The sequence below is a fragment of the Macrotis lagotis genome, chromosome 6, assembly GCF_037893015.1.
Source record: "Macrotis lagotis isolate mMagLag1 chromosome 6, bilby.v1.9.chrom.fasta, whole genome shotgun sequence".
NCBI classification, from domain to species: Eukaryota; Metazoa; Chordata; class Mammalia; order Peramelemorphia; family Peramelidae; genus Macrotis; species Macrotis lagotis.
The window spans coordinates 94916036-94934353 of NC_133663.1; the positions used below are offsets into that span (position 1 = coordinate 94916036).

Sequence of the window (18318 nt, forward strand, 5' to 3'; positions counted from 1 at the left end):
TCCCAGTCAAGTAGTGCAAATACTATAAAATCTATTTCAGGTGAAGAAACAGGTTCAAAGAGTTTATAGAAGTTGTGCGTGCATGGCCATGCAGGTTTTAAGAATTGCAACCAGAATTCACACCCCGGTCTAGTTCTAGTTATTCCTCTGAAAATAGGGCTCTTTCCTGAGTCTAGAACTTCCCATAAACCATTCTGTTTATGCCATTGTTGATCTTCACCAAAATGTTTGACACTATGCTTCCCTTTGGATCCCCAGATTTCCAACCAATAATAAATCCTAAACTAATAGTAAATCCTTGCTTAATGCCACATCAATCCCACAACTTATGGCCACTTCCCATACTGTTCCTTTTCAACAAGGACTAACCTTTCAAGAGTCATATTCTTAGAAGTTTATGTTACAAGAATTTTTAGATACTGTTTTACTGATACTGTTTAAGATCAAAATTTGACTCCTTCTACTAGGATAGCTAGTTGACTTTGTTATAAGTCATACATGTTTTGCATGGGTATAAACACCAGAGGCCATGGGTTTTTACCACTGCCTTTTCTTGAATTTTATTCCTATTAATGTCTGAGGGTGCCTGCTATGCTTTCAACATTGACTCTCTATGGTATCTACCCTCCTTTTGTTTAAAATTACAAGACTCCATGCAAACAGATTTTCACCATCCCACTTTAGTAGTTTGTCATTCCTGTATAACTGTAAGATGAAAAAATATATTGCAAAATTTACTTTTTTTTACCTGAAAAGTAGAATCAAGTATCCATACAACTGGGGATATATTAGCAAAATAATTATTCAAATGCTCCCTAAAATAATGTGTAGTATTTTTGCTATAATTTATAAGCTGAAATTCTTAGACTGGAAACAAAAGCCTTTACTATATTTTTATCTTCTGGTTAAGAATTAAAACCATGCTAACATTATGTCATAACTGTAATAAAATGCCATGCTGTTGTGGTGGATGTTTAGAATATGGGGATCATTTTCATATTTTGGACAAAATATTAAGTGAACTATGATTATACTTAAAAGAAAATCAATGAATTTTAATTATTTTAGGGCTTATATTAATATGAATTTAATTATTTTAGCCAGTATTTAATCTACTTCATATAGACAAGTTAAATTACAAAAGTAATATTCAATCAAAACTATTTTGAAGGGGTGGCTAGGTGGTGCAGTGGATAGAGCACCGGCCCTGGAGTCAGGAGTACCCGAGTTCAAATCTGGCCTCAAACACTTAATAATTACCTAGCTGGGTGGCCTTGGGCAAGCCACTTAACCCCATTGCCTTGCAAAAACCTAAAAATAAAACAAAACAAAACAAACTAAACTATTTTGAGGATTTATGATATGACTAAATAAACAATCTTGTTACTGTATGATGCATTTGTCAGACAGAAGAATATATGAACATACACACAAATTTTAAGAAATGTGAGAATAATGGAGGTGGCAGATATTTTTAGTTAAGATTCATTACCTTCTATAGCATTCTTATGTTCTTCATCTTTATCATCTGTTCCATCACTGCATTTTGAAATAAAAAGGTAAATATTAATAAAACTTTAACCAACAATGTACAAAGACAGTTCTAAAACACAATTATGAATATGAAAAGTAAGGCATACATTATTTAAAAAAGAAGCAAGAAGTAACGATTAAAAGGAAGCTTTGCTTCTCACACCATTTCATGTTATAATCTGATCAACTAATGGGTTCCAAAGGATGGGTAATTAGTGACCCTGCAATCCTACCTTAATGTGATAATTATTCAAGTAATTTTAGAATAAAATTCAAATGTAAAAATAATGTACAATAATGTGTCTTAGATATAAGCTCTTAGAAAGCAAGGTTTGAGTTTTACTCAGTGGCTTTATATCATGCCATGAAAATTCCTTAGGCATTTCATACTTAATAACATTGATATTTCTCATTAGAATAAGGAAAAGTTTATTTTTCTTATATTTATAAAACCTGCATGAACTTAAAACAAGAAAGAAAACAGAAATTCGGTAGGAAGCAAGCTCTTCTTTAGGAAATAATTGAGAGATTAAAAATAGCAAGCAGAGCATGCAAAAAAGATAACTTACTTTATAATTAGATGTCATTCACACTTGACATAGCCATATATCACAAAATATAAGTTCATTAGGCAAACTCATGCCAAGATTAGGAGAAAGCATGTTGATATTCATGTGCATTGTTAACACATTCATTTATAATTATAATTTCATGCATTAGTGATGAAAAACTCATCTGTTTAAATTTCTGGACTAGACCAACCTGTCTGATGTTGGAAAGGATAAATTCTCCTCATACATATCTCCTTCTAAAGCAAGACTGCTCCAGCTACTGCTGTTACCATTACTGCCAGAGAAGAAGAGAACAGAGCTGAACTAGAAAATGAACAGTAGATCTAAACTGGTCTTGCTTTTCCTTCAGAGTTGTTTCTGTCATTATTTAATGAGAGCGGCAGAGGCAAATAGGTAGCTCTTGTAGACAGAGCCCTGGGCTTCAATTCAGCAAGACCTGAGTTCAAATCCTGAAATAGACTGTGTGATCCTGAACAAATCAGTTAGCCTTTGTTTGCCATAGTTTCCACTATTGGAAAATGAGGAGATAATATTTATCAAGCACTTAGCAGAGAGTGTCTCTCACACAGCAGGTACTCTATAAAAGCTTATTTCCCCCCACATACCCCAAAACTCCAATGACTTTCTGCCACTGTCAAAACTGACTAGAGACCAATTAGAGAAATAATTAAGAATGACTGGTATTATCCTGGAAAGTAATGTGCAGACATTGATTTGGGGGGGGGGGGTCCCATTTATTTGTCTGTTTCCCAGTGAACACAAATGACACATTATAAAACAGCAAATAAAACTAACAGGTTCCACAGTTAACCAATAAACTTCAGAGAAAATTTTAATCAAACTATCTTCAATTTGAGGATGGATGATTTAGAAGGGAAATAATTTACTAAAAGTTTAAAATAAGACTACCTTTTGATTTATTGTGCTGTTTGTCTTTTAATGTTGTCTATGCAAAAGTACTGTAATTATATAAGCAAACTTCAATTCCTGTTTTAATCGTAAATTAAGAAGTAGATGGTGACAATAGGATTTCTAGAGTATAAGAAGTGTGACATAAATAAATCAAATGAAAGGAGTACATCTAATAAACAATTATTGCAGCTTTTGGGTTGGCTAGTCTCTAATATGAAACAGATAATTTGTTACATCTACATGCCTGCAACCTAATAAAAAGAAAAGAATAGCAGTGGCCATTTCTAAACAGGAAAATAATTGTGTTCTAAGTCTGAAGCAAAGCAACTACACTTAGAAATAAAATTAGATGCAATTCCTTACAGAAACTTTTAACATGCAATTTTATAATTTGAGTAATTAAAATAATAATAAATCTGTTAGCTTGCAATTAGCAGTTATGAAACATTTTTCAATATAAATGAGATTGCAGAAGTTATTTTTTGTAATTACAAAAATATTTACAAATGCACTTTATTTCTAAAACCATGAACAGTTTAACATGTCACATGTTAAATAACAAAACTACACAATTCATTCTATAATATGTAAGCATTCTAAGCCTTTCAAGCTAGGTTTCTTATAATTTTTAAGTAATCTTATTAACTTTAATCTGTTAACTGATACTATAAAGAACTCTATGCTAATATTATTGTAAAACAGAGAAGTTGTTCAAGACAGAAAACCATGGGAATATGCTGCATCCATTCTTTCAAAAGTCAAGCCCAAAATTTCAAGAGGTTTCTTAGAGCTGTGCCATATAAGGAGCTGACACTAACTTATACTTGATCAAAACTCCCAAGATATTTTTCAAGCTGGGTTTCCCCTATTAAGTACTTGTGTCACTGCTGGGTATTTTTTTAATCTTTTCAATTTAATAATTTCTATCCTAGATCTATATTATTCAAATTCAAAAACTGGTTAAGCTTCCAGCTCCATTCAAGGTACTGGTAAAAATGAAGAACCACCAATACTAAGAGCTCTGTGGTATGCTAGGGAATCTTCCACAGTTTTCACTGGTACATTAATATGCATTCATTGAGCATATTATTCATATATCTATAAATCCACATTTAAAGTACCTTGCTTTCTGAAAGCAAGCTGCTGTGCTTTCTAAAGATGAATGATAAGTGCTGTCACATAAAATAAAGCATAGGTTGTAAATTGCAATTTCTCTTCATATTCTCTTACTGATATAAAAAATATAGAATGAATCCATTTTCTGATATGACTTTATAGGTTAGTAAACTTTGATCAACTCATACACTATCAACAAATGCTGGTGAAATTCACCATTAAGCAGACTTTTAAGAACAAAGTGTTTAAACATCAAAATTTAAATATGTACCTGCTTCACCCAAGATATATTTTATCTCTGTGAATGGGAAGTAAGTGAATAGAAAAGCATTTATTAAAAAGCTTCACCTGGAAGCACTCTCTTTTGACTGGAGAGTCTGGCCAAGAAATCATTTTATGAGATGCCCTGGTCATGCTCCCTTCATTCTTGGATCTATTCTTTATTCTATAATTTTTCTAACTAGTCTTTAGTCTTCTTCCAACAGAAGTTTTTCCCCTTCCCAGACCCCTAACTATCTGAACAATGAAGATAAGGTAGTAACGAGAACTATACTTTCTCATACAAACTTCATACTAAATTTTTTTAAAATTTATGACCAATATCTAATTAAAAAAACAACATTTCTTAGTGGAGTTACAAAATAGTAAAGAAAGTGTACTGAGAGCGGTAAAGTGGCAAGAGTTTGAGCCCAGAGTTTACTGAATCCTGCAGTTTCCCAGGACAAATATCACAGAACAATAAAACAGCAACAAGAGACAGAAATTTTATGTTGCAAATGAAAACCTATAAACATACAGTATCAAACTACTATTTATAGAACTTGAATAAAAATACTGAAAAAATTCAAAATGGTAAGAAATTATTTAAACAAAACACTCCTAGAAGAAATATGTGATCCTGAGAAACATAAGAACATAATAAAAATATGAATAACTATTATTTACTATTAAGTTAAGGAAAAGCAAGTGTCAAAAGGTATGTTTTATAGTCAACGTTGCATAGATTTTTATCAGAGATACCCTTATGACTGAGGAGAAATAAAACTGTTAACATAGTTAATAAAATTTTCTAAACTATTATTATGGGGAAGTTATATATGATAAAAGCACCCTCTACTGTTCAAAATCACATTTGGTTTTATTATATAGTTTTGTAACTTGCATAATCTAAATTATAAGTTATTTAGTAACTGAATTACAGTATAAAAAGAACTTTTTTAAAAAGTACTTTAAAAAACTAATTTGAATATAGTATTATCTGTGAAATTGCAAAGTTTCTTTTTTCCAGCTGAAATGTTTCAGGGATAATTTTTCTTCCTGCCTTCTTCCTTCCAGATTGAAATCTGTGATCCTATGAACAAGGGGATACATGCAGGCATACATACATGAAAAGGAGATTACATTATTTGATCTGGACTTATAATAATCCCAGTTCGGAAACTCCCTCCACAAATGCAACACCTACAAATTATAGTTTTAAAAAGATAAGTAAGGAATTGAGAATTGACCCAAGTACTCAGCTAATATGTGTCAGAAGAAGAACTTGAATTCAGGTCTTCTTTACTCCAAGGCAGGACCATTTATTCATTATATTCCCTACTAAATTTTTGAAGTCTATGAAAAGACTTTTTTACAAAGTTAAAGGTTATAAAAATATATAAAATATAAAAAAATTTAACTCAATTGTTGACAGTTGGATTTATAGTATTTGGAATTAATATTATTTACAATTTTATGTCTTCTAAAGTTACTCCAATATAAAATCCTTTACATGTTAATCTTATAACTTTTCCTATAGCATTATCTTAATATAATAAAAATAGTGAACTGATTAACAATTATAAAATTGGTAAAGCAATGAGAAACATTTCAATGCTGCATCATACTATTAAATATTATATATTTCACATATTTCTTTGATTTATAGAAAAATTAAACATTTAGCCAATATTAATTGACAAAAACCAGTACTTTTCACCCATATCAAAAATATGAATAATAAGAGTTTTGAATTTAATTACATGATTTACTCACTGTTACTGCTGCTGCTACTACTACTATAGTGATTTTGTGAAGGCTTTACTTCACATAATGCATTTCCTTCTACTTTCAATACTTGTTGCAGGGAATAACACAATATCTAAAATTTGTAGACATTTTTTATCATCTACATCTACAAGGTTAAAATGGGAAGATTTTCCTTTAATGAATCTACAAGGAGGTATGCAGAATCAAACAAACTAAAGTGGACGTTTATGTAAAATTTCAGTTACCTGTCACTGAGATGAAGAAAACTGCTGCTCTCATCCTGATGGTCATCTTCAAAACTTAGATTGGACCAACTACTGTCATCACCAATACTCAGACTCATCTGCTGACTTCCAACAGACTCAACTGACTGAAATCCTTCTTTTCCTATTGAACTAAAAAGAAATTGAATCACTGTATCATTCATTCTATGTTATATTTCTGGACCAACTCAATGAGAAATAAATAGAAATGCAAAACACAAATGACTTGGGAAAAGCAAGAAATATCAAGTTATCTAACTGAATATTCCATTTCTGAGAGTAGCTCACTAAATACTCCAAACAGCTCCAACTTTACATCAATATTTTCCTCTATAATTCATGATTTATCAAAGCCCATTGGATTAGATGACATCTAAGGTCCCTTTCATTCTGTCTAATAATCTTAAATTTGTTTTGTACTTTGTTAAGCAAGACTTACACAATTGTATAAGGGTAATAATATTTTTGCTACCATTCATTTGTATGACTCTTTCAGCATGCTATGAGGAATGTCAAATATATTTCTTTAGAGTTCTATAAAAATTTAAGCTATTAGTAATATAAAAACAACTAATAATACAGAAATACCTCAAAGTATGATTTAAGAATTACTTCTCAATTCAAAGATTCCAAGATTTGATGACAAAGTCTATTCTCACATTTGTCGCTTTGATTTCAAAATCTTTAATTATATTCCCTCTATTAGCATTTGTCTTTCTTGAATGAATCTATTATTAAAAATTTATATATTCTTATATTAAAGTTCTTTCATCCATTTGAACATTTTATCTGTTTTAGACTTTTTTCTGATTCTACTGTCTTTAAGCACAAAACAAACTATTAAATATTATTATTTGACTTTAAAATTTTATTTTGTCTAAGAGTAGAATCTGACTTTTGTTTTAAGTTTCTCAGACATTTCCTAAAAATATCTCACAATCTGATGACATTTTAGCTGAAATGGTAAATGGATTAGTGGTTTCAAAGTACAGTCAATAATGAGGGAGCTATGCAGTAGTACTGGCCTAGATTTAGGAAACTTAAATTCAAATTTAACTGATTGTGAATCTGAGCGAGACACTTCAGTTTTCTCATCTATAAAATGGTGGATGATAAATAGCAATGACCTCTCTGGATTGTTGTGAGCATAAAAGTAAGATATTTTAAAAGTTTTTTTTATAAACCTTAAATATATAAGTAGCAGTTATTATTAATACTTATAACTGATTATTTCAGAATATGATATAGATTTTTCTCTAAATTGACTACCTTACATTTGCCAATACTAAAATATTTCTGCCTGTAAACTGATCATTCATAGCCTTGTAACATGTTACTGAAGACTTGCATAAATTTGACCTTCCCTCAAAACATTCAAGACATCTGTCAGATCAGAAGAGGGAAAGAACAAGACAGAAGCCCAGCTGTGATAAGCTATGCAATAATTCTAGTTATTATTTTAAAAAACTAGAACAGGAAGCTACCTTTCAAATAAAACTCACAAAAGAACATGCTACAGTATGGGTATGGGATACAGAGGTGAAAAACTATGAATAGAGAACTATACATATATATATATATATGTATGTATGTATATAATCAGAATTTTATGATATGTTAGTCAATTTTGATGAACTTATTTTTGTTCTAAAAAGGAATCAATGAAAACTGTATTTAATATAAAAACAAAATATATCAATAAAAACTTATCTTACAAAAATTGTGCTTACTAGTCACTTGCAACCAGTTTCTCTTTCCTTTCTCCTCTTTTTCACTGACTGGTAGGCAGGATTTGAAACAATATTCTAACAACATATAAAGTCAAGAAGTAATAACTGGTTCATAAAAGTGGAACAATTTACAATGAATATAGCACTTTAAACTCAAAAAAAGAGTCTAACAAAAGTTTACATTTGTTAAATATTTCTAATTTTCAAGGAAATATTTATATTATAAGGGAATTAAAAGTAATTCAATTCAAGAAACACTTGTTCAGAGTCAACTAACTACATGCTAGTTGTGGGTACACAAAAATGAGATGTTAAACTAGTAGGGAAGCACTTTAAATGTCAGGATGAAAATTTTCTATTTTATTTTACAAACAATAGGATGCTTCTAAAGTTTTCTGAGTAGGAGTGAAGAGGAAAAATTGGTGACAAAGGAACCAGACAATGAAGCTTTTATGATAGGCTGGTCAATAATGAGGGTCTGCTCTGGACTGGCAGATGAAGGGTCGGGCCACAACAGTAGCAAGACACAGCAAGTAAAGGGATGTAGAGAGTGAGGGAAGGGGAAAGAAAAGATTACTCAGAGGCTGTGGCCTCCAGTGTCATCAGATATTAAGTTGTAAGCAGAAGCTCTTGTCTTCATATTTAGTTTATTAATAAGATGACATTGTAGCTGTATTTATTCTTTTTTATTTTTTGTATTTATTCTTTTGATAAAATTTATTATTCTAGGTATTTCATATCATAAGTTAGATGACAACTAGTGAATGAATCACATAATGAGGAAAGGTTGTTCACCACTAGTAGTGTCAACTCGCTGAATCTTAATAATTCCAGTGGGGGTGGCGTTTAGAAAATCCCATAACAACATTATTTATGTTGGATTGTATTATACTTTAATTACTACAATTATATTTTGATCTGGTTCAGTCATAACTCTATACCAGATGATCATAAATTTCCTCCTTTTCAACTGTGAACACTGAAAGATGAGCAATTTTGTAGCTTTTTATTTAAGAAAAATACAGCCCCACATGGAAAGAATTACTTCTTTAACATTATTAAATAAAGTGATAACTTAGAGGTAAGAATGAATGTTTCTCTCACTATTTGATGTTCATAAAAATGGGTCTTTCTTAAATATTCAGGCTTCAATATTTTCTGTTAATCTTAAAGAGACTATTTTGATAAAAATCTCAGACACTTTCTAGTACAATTGGCCTTGGTAATATTATTTCTATTATTTCAAACAGTAACCCAATATCTATTACTTAAAATGCCTCAGAACACAAAATTCTTCCTTAAATCTTCTTTGACTTTATTGTACATATGGCTTTAACTTATTGTTTATACAACAGTTAACTCTCTAGTAGAGTGCAAATTCCTCAAAGGCAGGATCATTGTCTTTTTCCACTTTTGCAGTCCCAGAACTGATCACACTGATTTGTACAGAGTAGTTATTTAAAAAAAAATCCTGAACGGAATTGAAATTGTTAAATAGGAAAAAAAAAAAAGGAATGCTGAACACTCCAAGATATCAGAGAGGTCATCTCAACTCAATCTTTTTAATCTAACAAAATTATGGAATTTTGGAAGACTATATAGACAGAACAAGCCAATTCAAACCAGAATAGGTATTCCATTCTACCACATTACCAAAAAAGAGTGATCCAGGTTCTTATTCCAGTTAACTAACTTATCTTCTCAAAGAAGTCCACTCCACTTTTAGATAACTAATTGTTGAAAACATTTTTCCCTCTTTGTGAAACAAACTCATCTCTTTCCTAAAATGTAAACATTTGAAGGGGTCTCAATGGTCAACTAGTACAATTCTCTTATTTTAAGAAAGTGAAATATACAGAGAACTAAGTCATATTTTTAAAACAAAAAGCCATTCCCCAATTGACAAATGATCAAAGGATATGCAAAGGCAATTTACAGATGAGGAGAACAAAGTAATCCATAGCCATATGAAAAAATGCTCTAAATCATTAATTATTAGAGAAATGCAAATTAAAGCTTCTCTGAGGTACCACCTCACACCTCTCAGATTGGCCAGTATGACCAGGAAGGATCATGATCATTGTTGGAAGGGATGTGGGAAATCTGGGACACTATGACATTGTTGGTGGAGCTGTGAACTCATCCAACCCTTCTGGAGAGCTATTTGGAACTATGCCCAAAGGGCAACAAAAATGTGCATACCCTTTGACCCAGCAATACCACTACCGGGTCTATACCCTGAAGAGATGAGGAAAAAGGGTAAAAACATTACTTGTACAAAATATTTATAGCAGCCCTGTTTGTGGTGGCAAAGAATTGGAAATACAGTAAATGTCCTTCAATTGGGGAATGGCTTAGCAAACTATGGTTTATGTCTGCCATGGAACACTATTGTTCTATTAGAAACCAGGAGGGATGGGAATTCAGGGAAGCCTGGAGGGATTTGCATGAACTGATGCTGAGTGAGATGAGCAGAACCAGAAAAAGACTGTATACCCTAACAGCAACATGGGAGTGATGTTCAACCCTGAAGGACTTGCTCATTCCATCAGTGCAACAATCGGGAACAATTTTGGGCTGTCTGCAAAGGAGAGTACCATCTGTATCCAGATAAGGAGCTGTGGAGTTTGAACAAAGTGCAAGGACTATTCCCTTTAATTTAGAAAAAAACCAGATAGCTTATTGTCTGATCTTGTTACCTCTTAGACTTCTCTTAAGGATATGATTTCTCTCTCATCACACCCAATTTGGATCAAGGTACAACATGGAAACAAAGTAAAGACTGACAGAGTACTTTCTGTGGGGGGGAGGGGGGAGGGAAGCAAGATTGGGGGAAAATTGTAAAACTCAAATAATATCTTTAATAAAAATAAATTTAAATTAAAAGAATCAAACAAAAAAAAGGAAAGAAAGAAAGTGACACTATCTGTGTCAGGTATTTATGGTTCTGAGGTTTAAAAATCTTTTTGTATATATATTGTCACATGGGACTCTCAAAAACACTGAATGAATGAAGTAATGATGCAGACATTATCCCGATTTTTCAGGTAAGGAAATGGAAAAGGAAAAGGAAAACACAAGAAAGATGAATGATATGCTAAAGGTTACATAGTATTAAGTAATAGAACGAGTATTTTAATCCAGTCTTCAAAGGCTCCTTTAACTACCCCACAGCAGACCGACCTATCTATTATTATTATTGTTGTTGTTGTTGTTAATAATAATGATGATGATAATGATAGTAAAAATAATAATAATACCAAGGTCAGTTTTCAGCACACAGTATACCTTAATACCTTGGCAATTGAGTGAATTCTGCTGGAAGAGGAAAATGAAAACAGGTAAATGGAACTCAACACCCACCAAAAATGTTGTAGTCTCTTAGGTTCCAGTATATGTGTCTAGAGAGTGGGGGGTGGAGAGAAGAGGGGGAGTAGTGGAAGAAAAAACTATCTAACATAGGGCCTGGGTGCTATTTCTGACAATGAGAAAAACTTAAAAGCCCCTCAGGCTTGGTTACCAGGAGTCCAGAAATCCATTCCCATTCTCTTCAAGGCATCCCTCTTAGGGGTGGACAGAATTCTGAGAAGACAAGGTAGACAGTAACCAAGACTTACTAGTATCTAGTGGCATGTTCTACACACAGTAGGCACTTAAAGAATTGAAAAAAAAAAGTGTTCAATACTTGAAAAGGGGGGGGGATATAATTTTTCAAAATATATGTGTGTATGCACGTGTGTGTATATATATATATATGTACACACACATATATTTGTATGTATAAAATATATACAAAATTTACCTGACGTTAACATTGTGACCAATGTTTGTCATAGCTGAAGTCATTATTTCTGTGGTCAGGCTGTCGGCAAAGCTGACACCATCTTTCCCAATTCCACTATCAGCAGCCAGACTAGTATTATTTAATTCTCTTTCTGCTTTTTCAATAGCTGCAGCAACTAGCTTTTCAGCCAATACCACCTTCTGTTCAAGATCAATATGGATTCTGGGAACATCAAGATGAAAAAGTCTAGACTTTTGACAGTCAGATACCAGTTTTGAATTAGATACTGGTTTATTTCTAGTAGAGGAATCCTGTTCAAACAAGTACTGTGATGATTTTTCCATACAATCTTGGTGTTCTTTTAGGTTACAATATCTGCAAGCTGTACCAGAAAAAGGTGACAACTTTTCAGCATAAGTAAATCTATCAGCTGATTTTCTGTTCTTAGAAACTTGGAGAACTGCAGATTCCAAACTTATTTCTAAAGTGTCATCTACTATTTTTTTGGCATATTGCTCTATAGCTTGAATAATGCTGTCTCCATAGGCATGTTCATTTAAGTTGCTTGTGCTGTAGTAAGGTTTTTGTTTTGGAGAAGAAAGTTGAAGAGATTTAGAAAATGCTGATTCAACAGAAGCCTCCATATCTTCCTCACATGTAGCTTTTTTATAAAGGCAAGAATCTGTTAAAGATTTTGGTAAGCCAACTGTGGACATTTTTAGCTTTCTTGTGACATCTCGTGTTATGCTGTAAGCAAGAGCATCTGAAAATCTTAACAACTCTGAACAGTCAATTCTCTGTTTAAGTCTAGCTCTTTCATCAGCTTGGTTTTCACAAAGATGACCTATATTTCTTTTGTCTTGTCCATTTTTATCTATAGAATGCTTATCTTTATTCAAGAATTTTAACAGTTCATTCTTACTGTTTATCTGTGAGGATATTTTTCTATTATATTTGAGTTGGATTTTCCTAGCTGCTTGTTGAAGGCCTGATTTAATAGATCGATAAGCAAGTCTACTAGCATACTGATCCATTATTAATTCACTATTGGCACCTTCCCTTTTCAGAACTTGGATGATGTGGCCAGCATACTCATCTGTCACACTTTCACAGCTGGGATACTTGGATGTGAGACCTGACATGTAGGAATTTTGAAATAATGAATGGCTAAGTGGGTCAACTTCTCTTGGCCACTTTTCAGCCTGCATACTCCACTTCTCTTTTGAGCAAGAGTCTTTCTCATCTCTTTTGAGACAAAGACTATCCATAGGACAATTATTCTTTTTTAGTCTCAATAGTTTACAATGTTTTGATCTGACCATTCTTTTAACCTCTCTAATGACATCCCCAGCCACATCACCTGCATAATCCTTTAAACACTGTAAAGTCTCATCTTTATTTACAAGTGTAGTATATCCAGATGGCTTACTCTGAACATTTAAATGAGATTTTGTACTAGGTCCTCGGAAGGTTTTATCATGTAAATAGGAAGCAGCCATGTCAGTTGCCAAAGAAAGAATATGAGCAGCTAAATTATTTGCATATTGAGTTGTTTTCTCTGAACACTCTGATTTCATATGCATTTCTGGATATTCTTCATCTTCACTGCTTGCAACTTCTTCTGAAAGAGACCTCATGAGTTTCAACATAAACTCTTCTTTTTCTATGGTATTTTGCTCATTTTCAGATATGCCACTAAGAGATGGATTTCGAGGTGTGGAAGGTGGTGTAGCAGGTGCAAATTCTTTTGCTAATTCTCCTTTGAGCTTTTTGGTTAATTTTCTTAGGTTCTGCTCTGAACTAGTCTGGGGTGGTACTAAAGGAGTTGGTGGGGGAGTATCAGGTATTAGATTCCCATCTCTGATTTTCTGTTTATCCTCCACCTGTGAAATGTCTTCACTAGGAAGCACTGTAGGTGAGAAAGTAGGAGCAGGAGAAAACCAGCTTTCTTGCCCAAAAGGCAGAGAACCAAGGACAGTTTTATTCAGGTCATGTTTTTTCAACGATTTGTCAAAAGGTTTTATTGTAGAGTCCATTGCTTCAGTGAGTTCCTCTGTATTCTGTCCTTGAAAACTTACATCTGAACAAGGTGGTAGGGTACCTGAAGAAAACTTGGGAGACATAGATCCTTTATATTCTGAAACATTATCCTTTACTACTGAAGACATATCTTGAGGAGTCTGATTTAGACCATCTTGAAAGTTGGTTAACTTACTCATAGTTAGCTGTGGCTCCTCTTTAAGGGCAGGCAAAAATTGTTTCTCTATTTTTTCATGTTTCTTTATCAAACTTGACACATCTTTTCTAATGCCTGCACATGTCGGCATACCTGCACTGTGTGTCAAATTCTTATTATTTGATGCATCTAAGGAGTATTTTATAATATACTTAGATAAATGATCAGCAAAATAGTTTTTAGAGTTATTTTCACCATCCTGTGGAAGTGTTCCACCATGTGCTAAAAGGTTTTTTCCTTCGGCTTTATTGTTTATCACATAATCTGAAGATTCTCCAACTGCTTTGGTAACTTTGGAGGAGGCAATTGCTTCGTAAGTTTCAGTTACTATCATATCTACCATTGTTCCAGAGAAACTATTGATAGCTGCCAATTCACAAGCTGATTCTGAAGAGCTATTGGTTCCAATGCTTTTTGTTAATTTAAGATCATTCTGGGTATAAGAAAACTCACAGTTATTTTCATTATTTGGATTGTGGTTTGAAGGCAGATAAAGATTCCTAAGACAAGCGCCTTCCTCTTCTTTATTTTTTGTCATAAAGTATGTTTGGGTAGAATCATTGTACATTTTCTGACTATTATCTAATGGCAGATGAGAACTTTCCTGACATGTATTAGATGAAATATGATATCTACCAAGGGCACTTCCTGCCAAGGGTACTGGTATAGAAGTTACAACACCAGAAGTACAAAACAAGGCCCGTTGTACTGTGTATTCTTTTCTATGGTCCTGTACTGGATTCAATGCTGTCAGTACTTGATCATGACAAGTAGGAAAAGAAGTTGAGGTTTGTGTTGACTGCAATACACTTTCTGCACTGACATACTTGATGTTATCCATAGAGACACTAATTGCTGCTTTTGTGGTAAAAGTCACATCAACTTGTGATAGTTCAATGAATGCTTCCTGTATGACAGATTCAGATAAATCTTTTGCATAAGACCTAACTACTATGTCTTCATAATCAAAAGGGGTGTCATGTGTCCCTGTGGGTGTTGGTGGATGGGAAAACTGGCATACTTCCATAAGGCCTTCAAAAATAAGTTCTTCAGCAAGGTCTGCAGCAAACCTGGTGGCAGTATAAGTAAATATCTGCTTCTTGACATAGTGTAAATCTCGTAAAGCACTGGTTAGAGCATCCCCAACCAGAAAGTTGGCCAGACCACTGATGGCACGCTCCTTCAGCGAAAATGCCCTCCGCCTTCCAATTTCATTAAATGCCATATCAAAGACTGAGGATGTCAATTTCATCGCTAAGTTACAGAGCGCATTGGTACATGAAGAGACTCCCTTCTGTAAGTCTTTGAAAGCATGGCCAAAACTTTTTTCCACAAGGTCAGCTGCAAATTTCTGAATATTCTCCTTAATCATTCCAGATTTATGTTTTGACCTTTCTTTCCAATCAAGCTCCTTGGATTTAAGGTCTGTGGTTAGAATTTTCTCCTCTGTGGATCCAATACTATCAACGTAAGCTATATTTTCAGTATTTCTGGGGACAAACTGAGAATGAAAAACTGAGCCGAGTATTTCACATGAAACACTGTTTGCATAATCAGAGTAAGCATGATAAATGTTATCATAATTTTCATTGAACCTCTCTTCACTCACATCCAAGTGGCAGTAGCATTCAGTAGTAGTGCAGCTACCCAGAGGGCTGAAAGCTGAAGATCGAATGGGACTAAACAAGCCACTGTCCTCCCCCGATGTCTTCACTGGGCGAGGGGAGTCTGGAACATCATACAAATTACTGTAGGGGGATTCTGGTTTACGAGGAGTTGGTTTTCTTACATTAGCTGGAAGAGTGGGACGATCAAACTTAAATTTCTGAGGATTCATGGTAGTGGTAATGGAACAAGATTTTCCATGTTTGTGAATTCTTCTTTTGGATGGGTTTCCTACAACAGGTTCCCACTTGAGTTGACAAGAAGCATCTGAAGCTTGTTCTAGTTCATCAAACTGATCAAAACTGTCAAAAAATTCACCTATTTCAGAATCTGAGTCTTCTATACCATCTTTCCCTACAGGAATCTTGGGCAACTCAAGTTTTGCTTTTAAGCTTTTTTGATACCCTTCTTCATCTAAGAAAATAACAGGGCTTGGGCTTGAACATTCCGATTCAGATGATTCAGCAGGAGAAGATGAAAAAAGTGCTTTTTGTAAAGTAACACTTGTATCTGAAGGATGATACGACTTATAGAAACTCTTCTGAGTCCAAGGTTCAGAAGATGTTGTGACTGAATTTTTCACATTGGAAGGTCGCTCCTTAAATCCCAAAGTATTTATTAAGGATGGTGAACACTTAGTCACTGACTTCTGTTGCATAGAGCTAACCAGAACCTCTGAATTACTGGCTTCCAAACAGTGAGCAGGGATAGTCTGTGAAGCAGCATCACACTGGCTCCGCAATGTAGCAAAGCTCATTCCTGAAGCAAAAATAAAATTATTTTTCAACAAAAAACATTGTCATTTTATACTAGCTGATTTTAATAAAATGTATATATAGCCCAAGAAGTACCTTTTGAACTGACATGATATAACCAAATTTGAACTTACGCTATTTAACCAAATTTTTAAGTCATATGACATGATTGTTCATAATAGTCTACAATTCCTCTCTAAGTTTGAGACCTACTGGTCTCTGAGTAAATAATACTAGTATTTTAATTCTCCCATTTAATGAGCATAATCAGGCATGTGCTGGAGAGAGCTCATGCCAACTCCAGAAAACTGATCATTAAATTTCTTGCATGAGTATTTATACCTCAAAAATAAGCAAATGCTACAAAATGGGATCTGATTTCTTATTTTGCTGACTTAAGAAAGCAATATACAAAATGTCAATAATGTAGATTAAACTTTGGTGTTTTATGGATACAGAGCTGGTTCTTAAACAAATGCCAGTATACTACTATCTATAAAGGATTTTATAACAGAATCAAACTTTGAAACTACAGACATCACTAGCTAAGAAAAGGCAAAAACAAAAATTTACATATGGGTTTCACTGGGAAGTTACACATGTGGGGAAGTACATTTCTTTAGAGTCAGGAAATTTCAGTAGGTTAATCAAAAGAAAAACTTGTCTTTTTAAAAACTGAATTATAATGGCACTATCGATTCTCAAAAAAAAAATAGAAAACTTACCATCATTTTGTAACTTGGAAGGTTCCTCTTCATCTAACTGTTCAAATGCAGTGACAAAATCATCCTCAATAGAAGATACTGACTGATTGGTGTCATCATCATCTCCATGAGATTTCTCTAGCTGACGTTTCTGACGGAAGTATGTTTCCAGAGTATATTTAATGCCTGTGGCATATTTGCTTAGTAAATTAAATACAAAGTCTTCTCTGAGTCTTGGGAATGTTGCTGGAGGTACTCTCATTACACAAAGCACACTAGAAAAGTGATTCTAGAAGACAATAGAATATTAAAATATTATTTCCCAACATTTGCCTTTAAATAATATAACTAAAGTGGACAGGATACTGCCCAGGCAGCAGCACACTTGTCTTTTTCCTTATCTGTTCATTACCAACATTTCTGCCCAATTCTTCCCTTTTTCCAGAATTCAATCCTCATTTCTCTTCTTTTTCTTTTCTCTATCTTTCTCTGTGATGCCTTCTCTACTCGGACCAACTATATACAATGTTGCTAATCCCTCAGACCCAATTAAAACTTTCCTCTTCCATACGCCCAAAGTAATCTCAAGCCAAACAGACTTTTCCTATTACGGAAATTATCACTTATACTATATATGCAGAAATTATTTACTACTTCGCAACAATCATCCTATTTTCATATTAAACTATCTTTTATCACTTGTGTCATGATTGAATTTTGCATGTGTTTTATGGACTGTCTCCCCAACAAGTTCCTCAAAGGCAGGAATGGTACCTTGTGTTTTTCTACATCATCTAAGGTGCTATCCTGCATGCAAGTTGACTTTGTTTAAATCCTGAACACGTAGCCTCATCTATATTCTTTGGTTAAATTGTGTCATGGGGATATTGGACCTTTTTCAATGACAGAGAGAGCTAATTAATGAGGAAGTTTTCTCTACCACTGTAAATCAACCTTTTCTGTAATTCCAGTCTTTGAGAGTTGAGAGTATTGAGATATTAGGAACTTGCCAAGGTCACA

At 33.5% G+C, this 18318-nt stretch overlaps 1 protein-coding gene across 4 annotated transcripts in view; it reads right to left on the bottom strand.

Annotated features, from left to right (window-relative positions):
- Positions 1-18318, bottom strand: part of AKAP11 (A-kinase anchoring protein 11) — a 92869-nt gene that overhangs the window by 8806 nt on the left and 65745 nt on the right. For 3 of the 4 annotated variants that reach the window (XM_074191731.1, XM_074191729.1, XM_074191732.1), the window contains exons 8-12: positions 17320-17587; positions 11957-16598; positions 6407-6556; positions 2296-2379; positions 1493-1539 (exon numbers count right to left, since the gene is read on the bottom strand). In XM_074191731.1, the coding sequence (XP_074047832.1) occupies positions 1493-1539; positions 2296-2379; positions 6407-6556; positions 11957-16598; positions 17320-17587 (5191 nt within the window). The remainder of the gene's footprint in view (positions 1-1492; positions 1540-2295; positions 2380-6406; positions 6557-11956; positions 16599-17319; positions 17588-18318) is intronic. The other variant, XM_074191733.1, reaches the window with a different exon arrangement.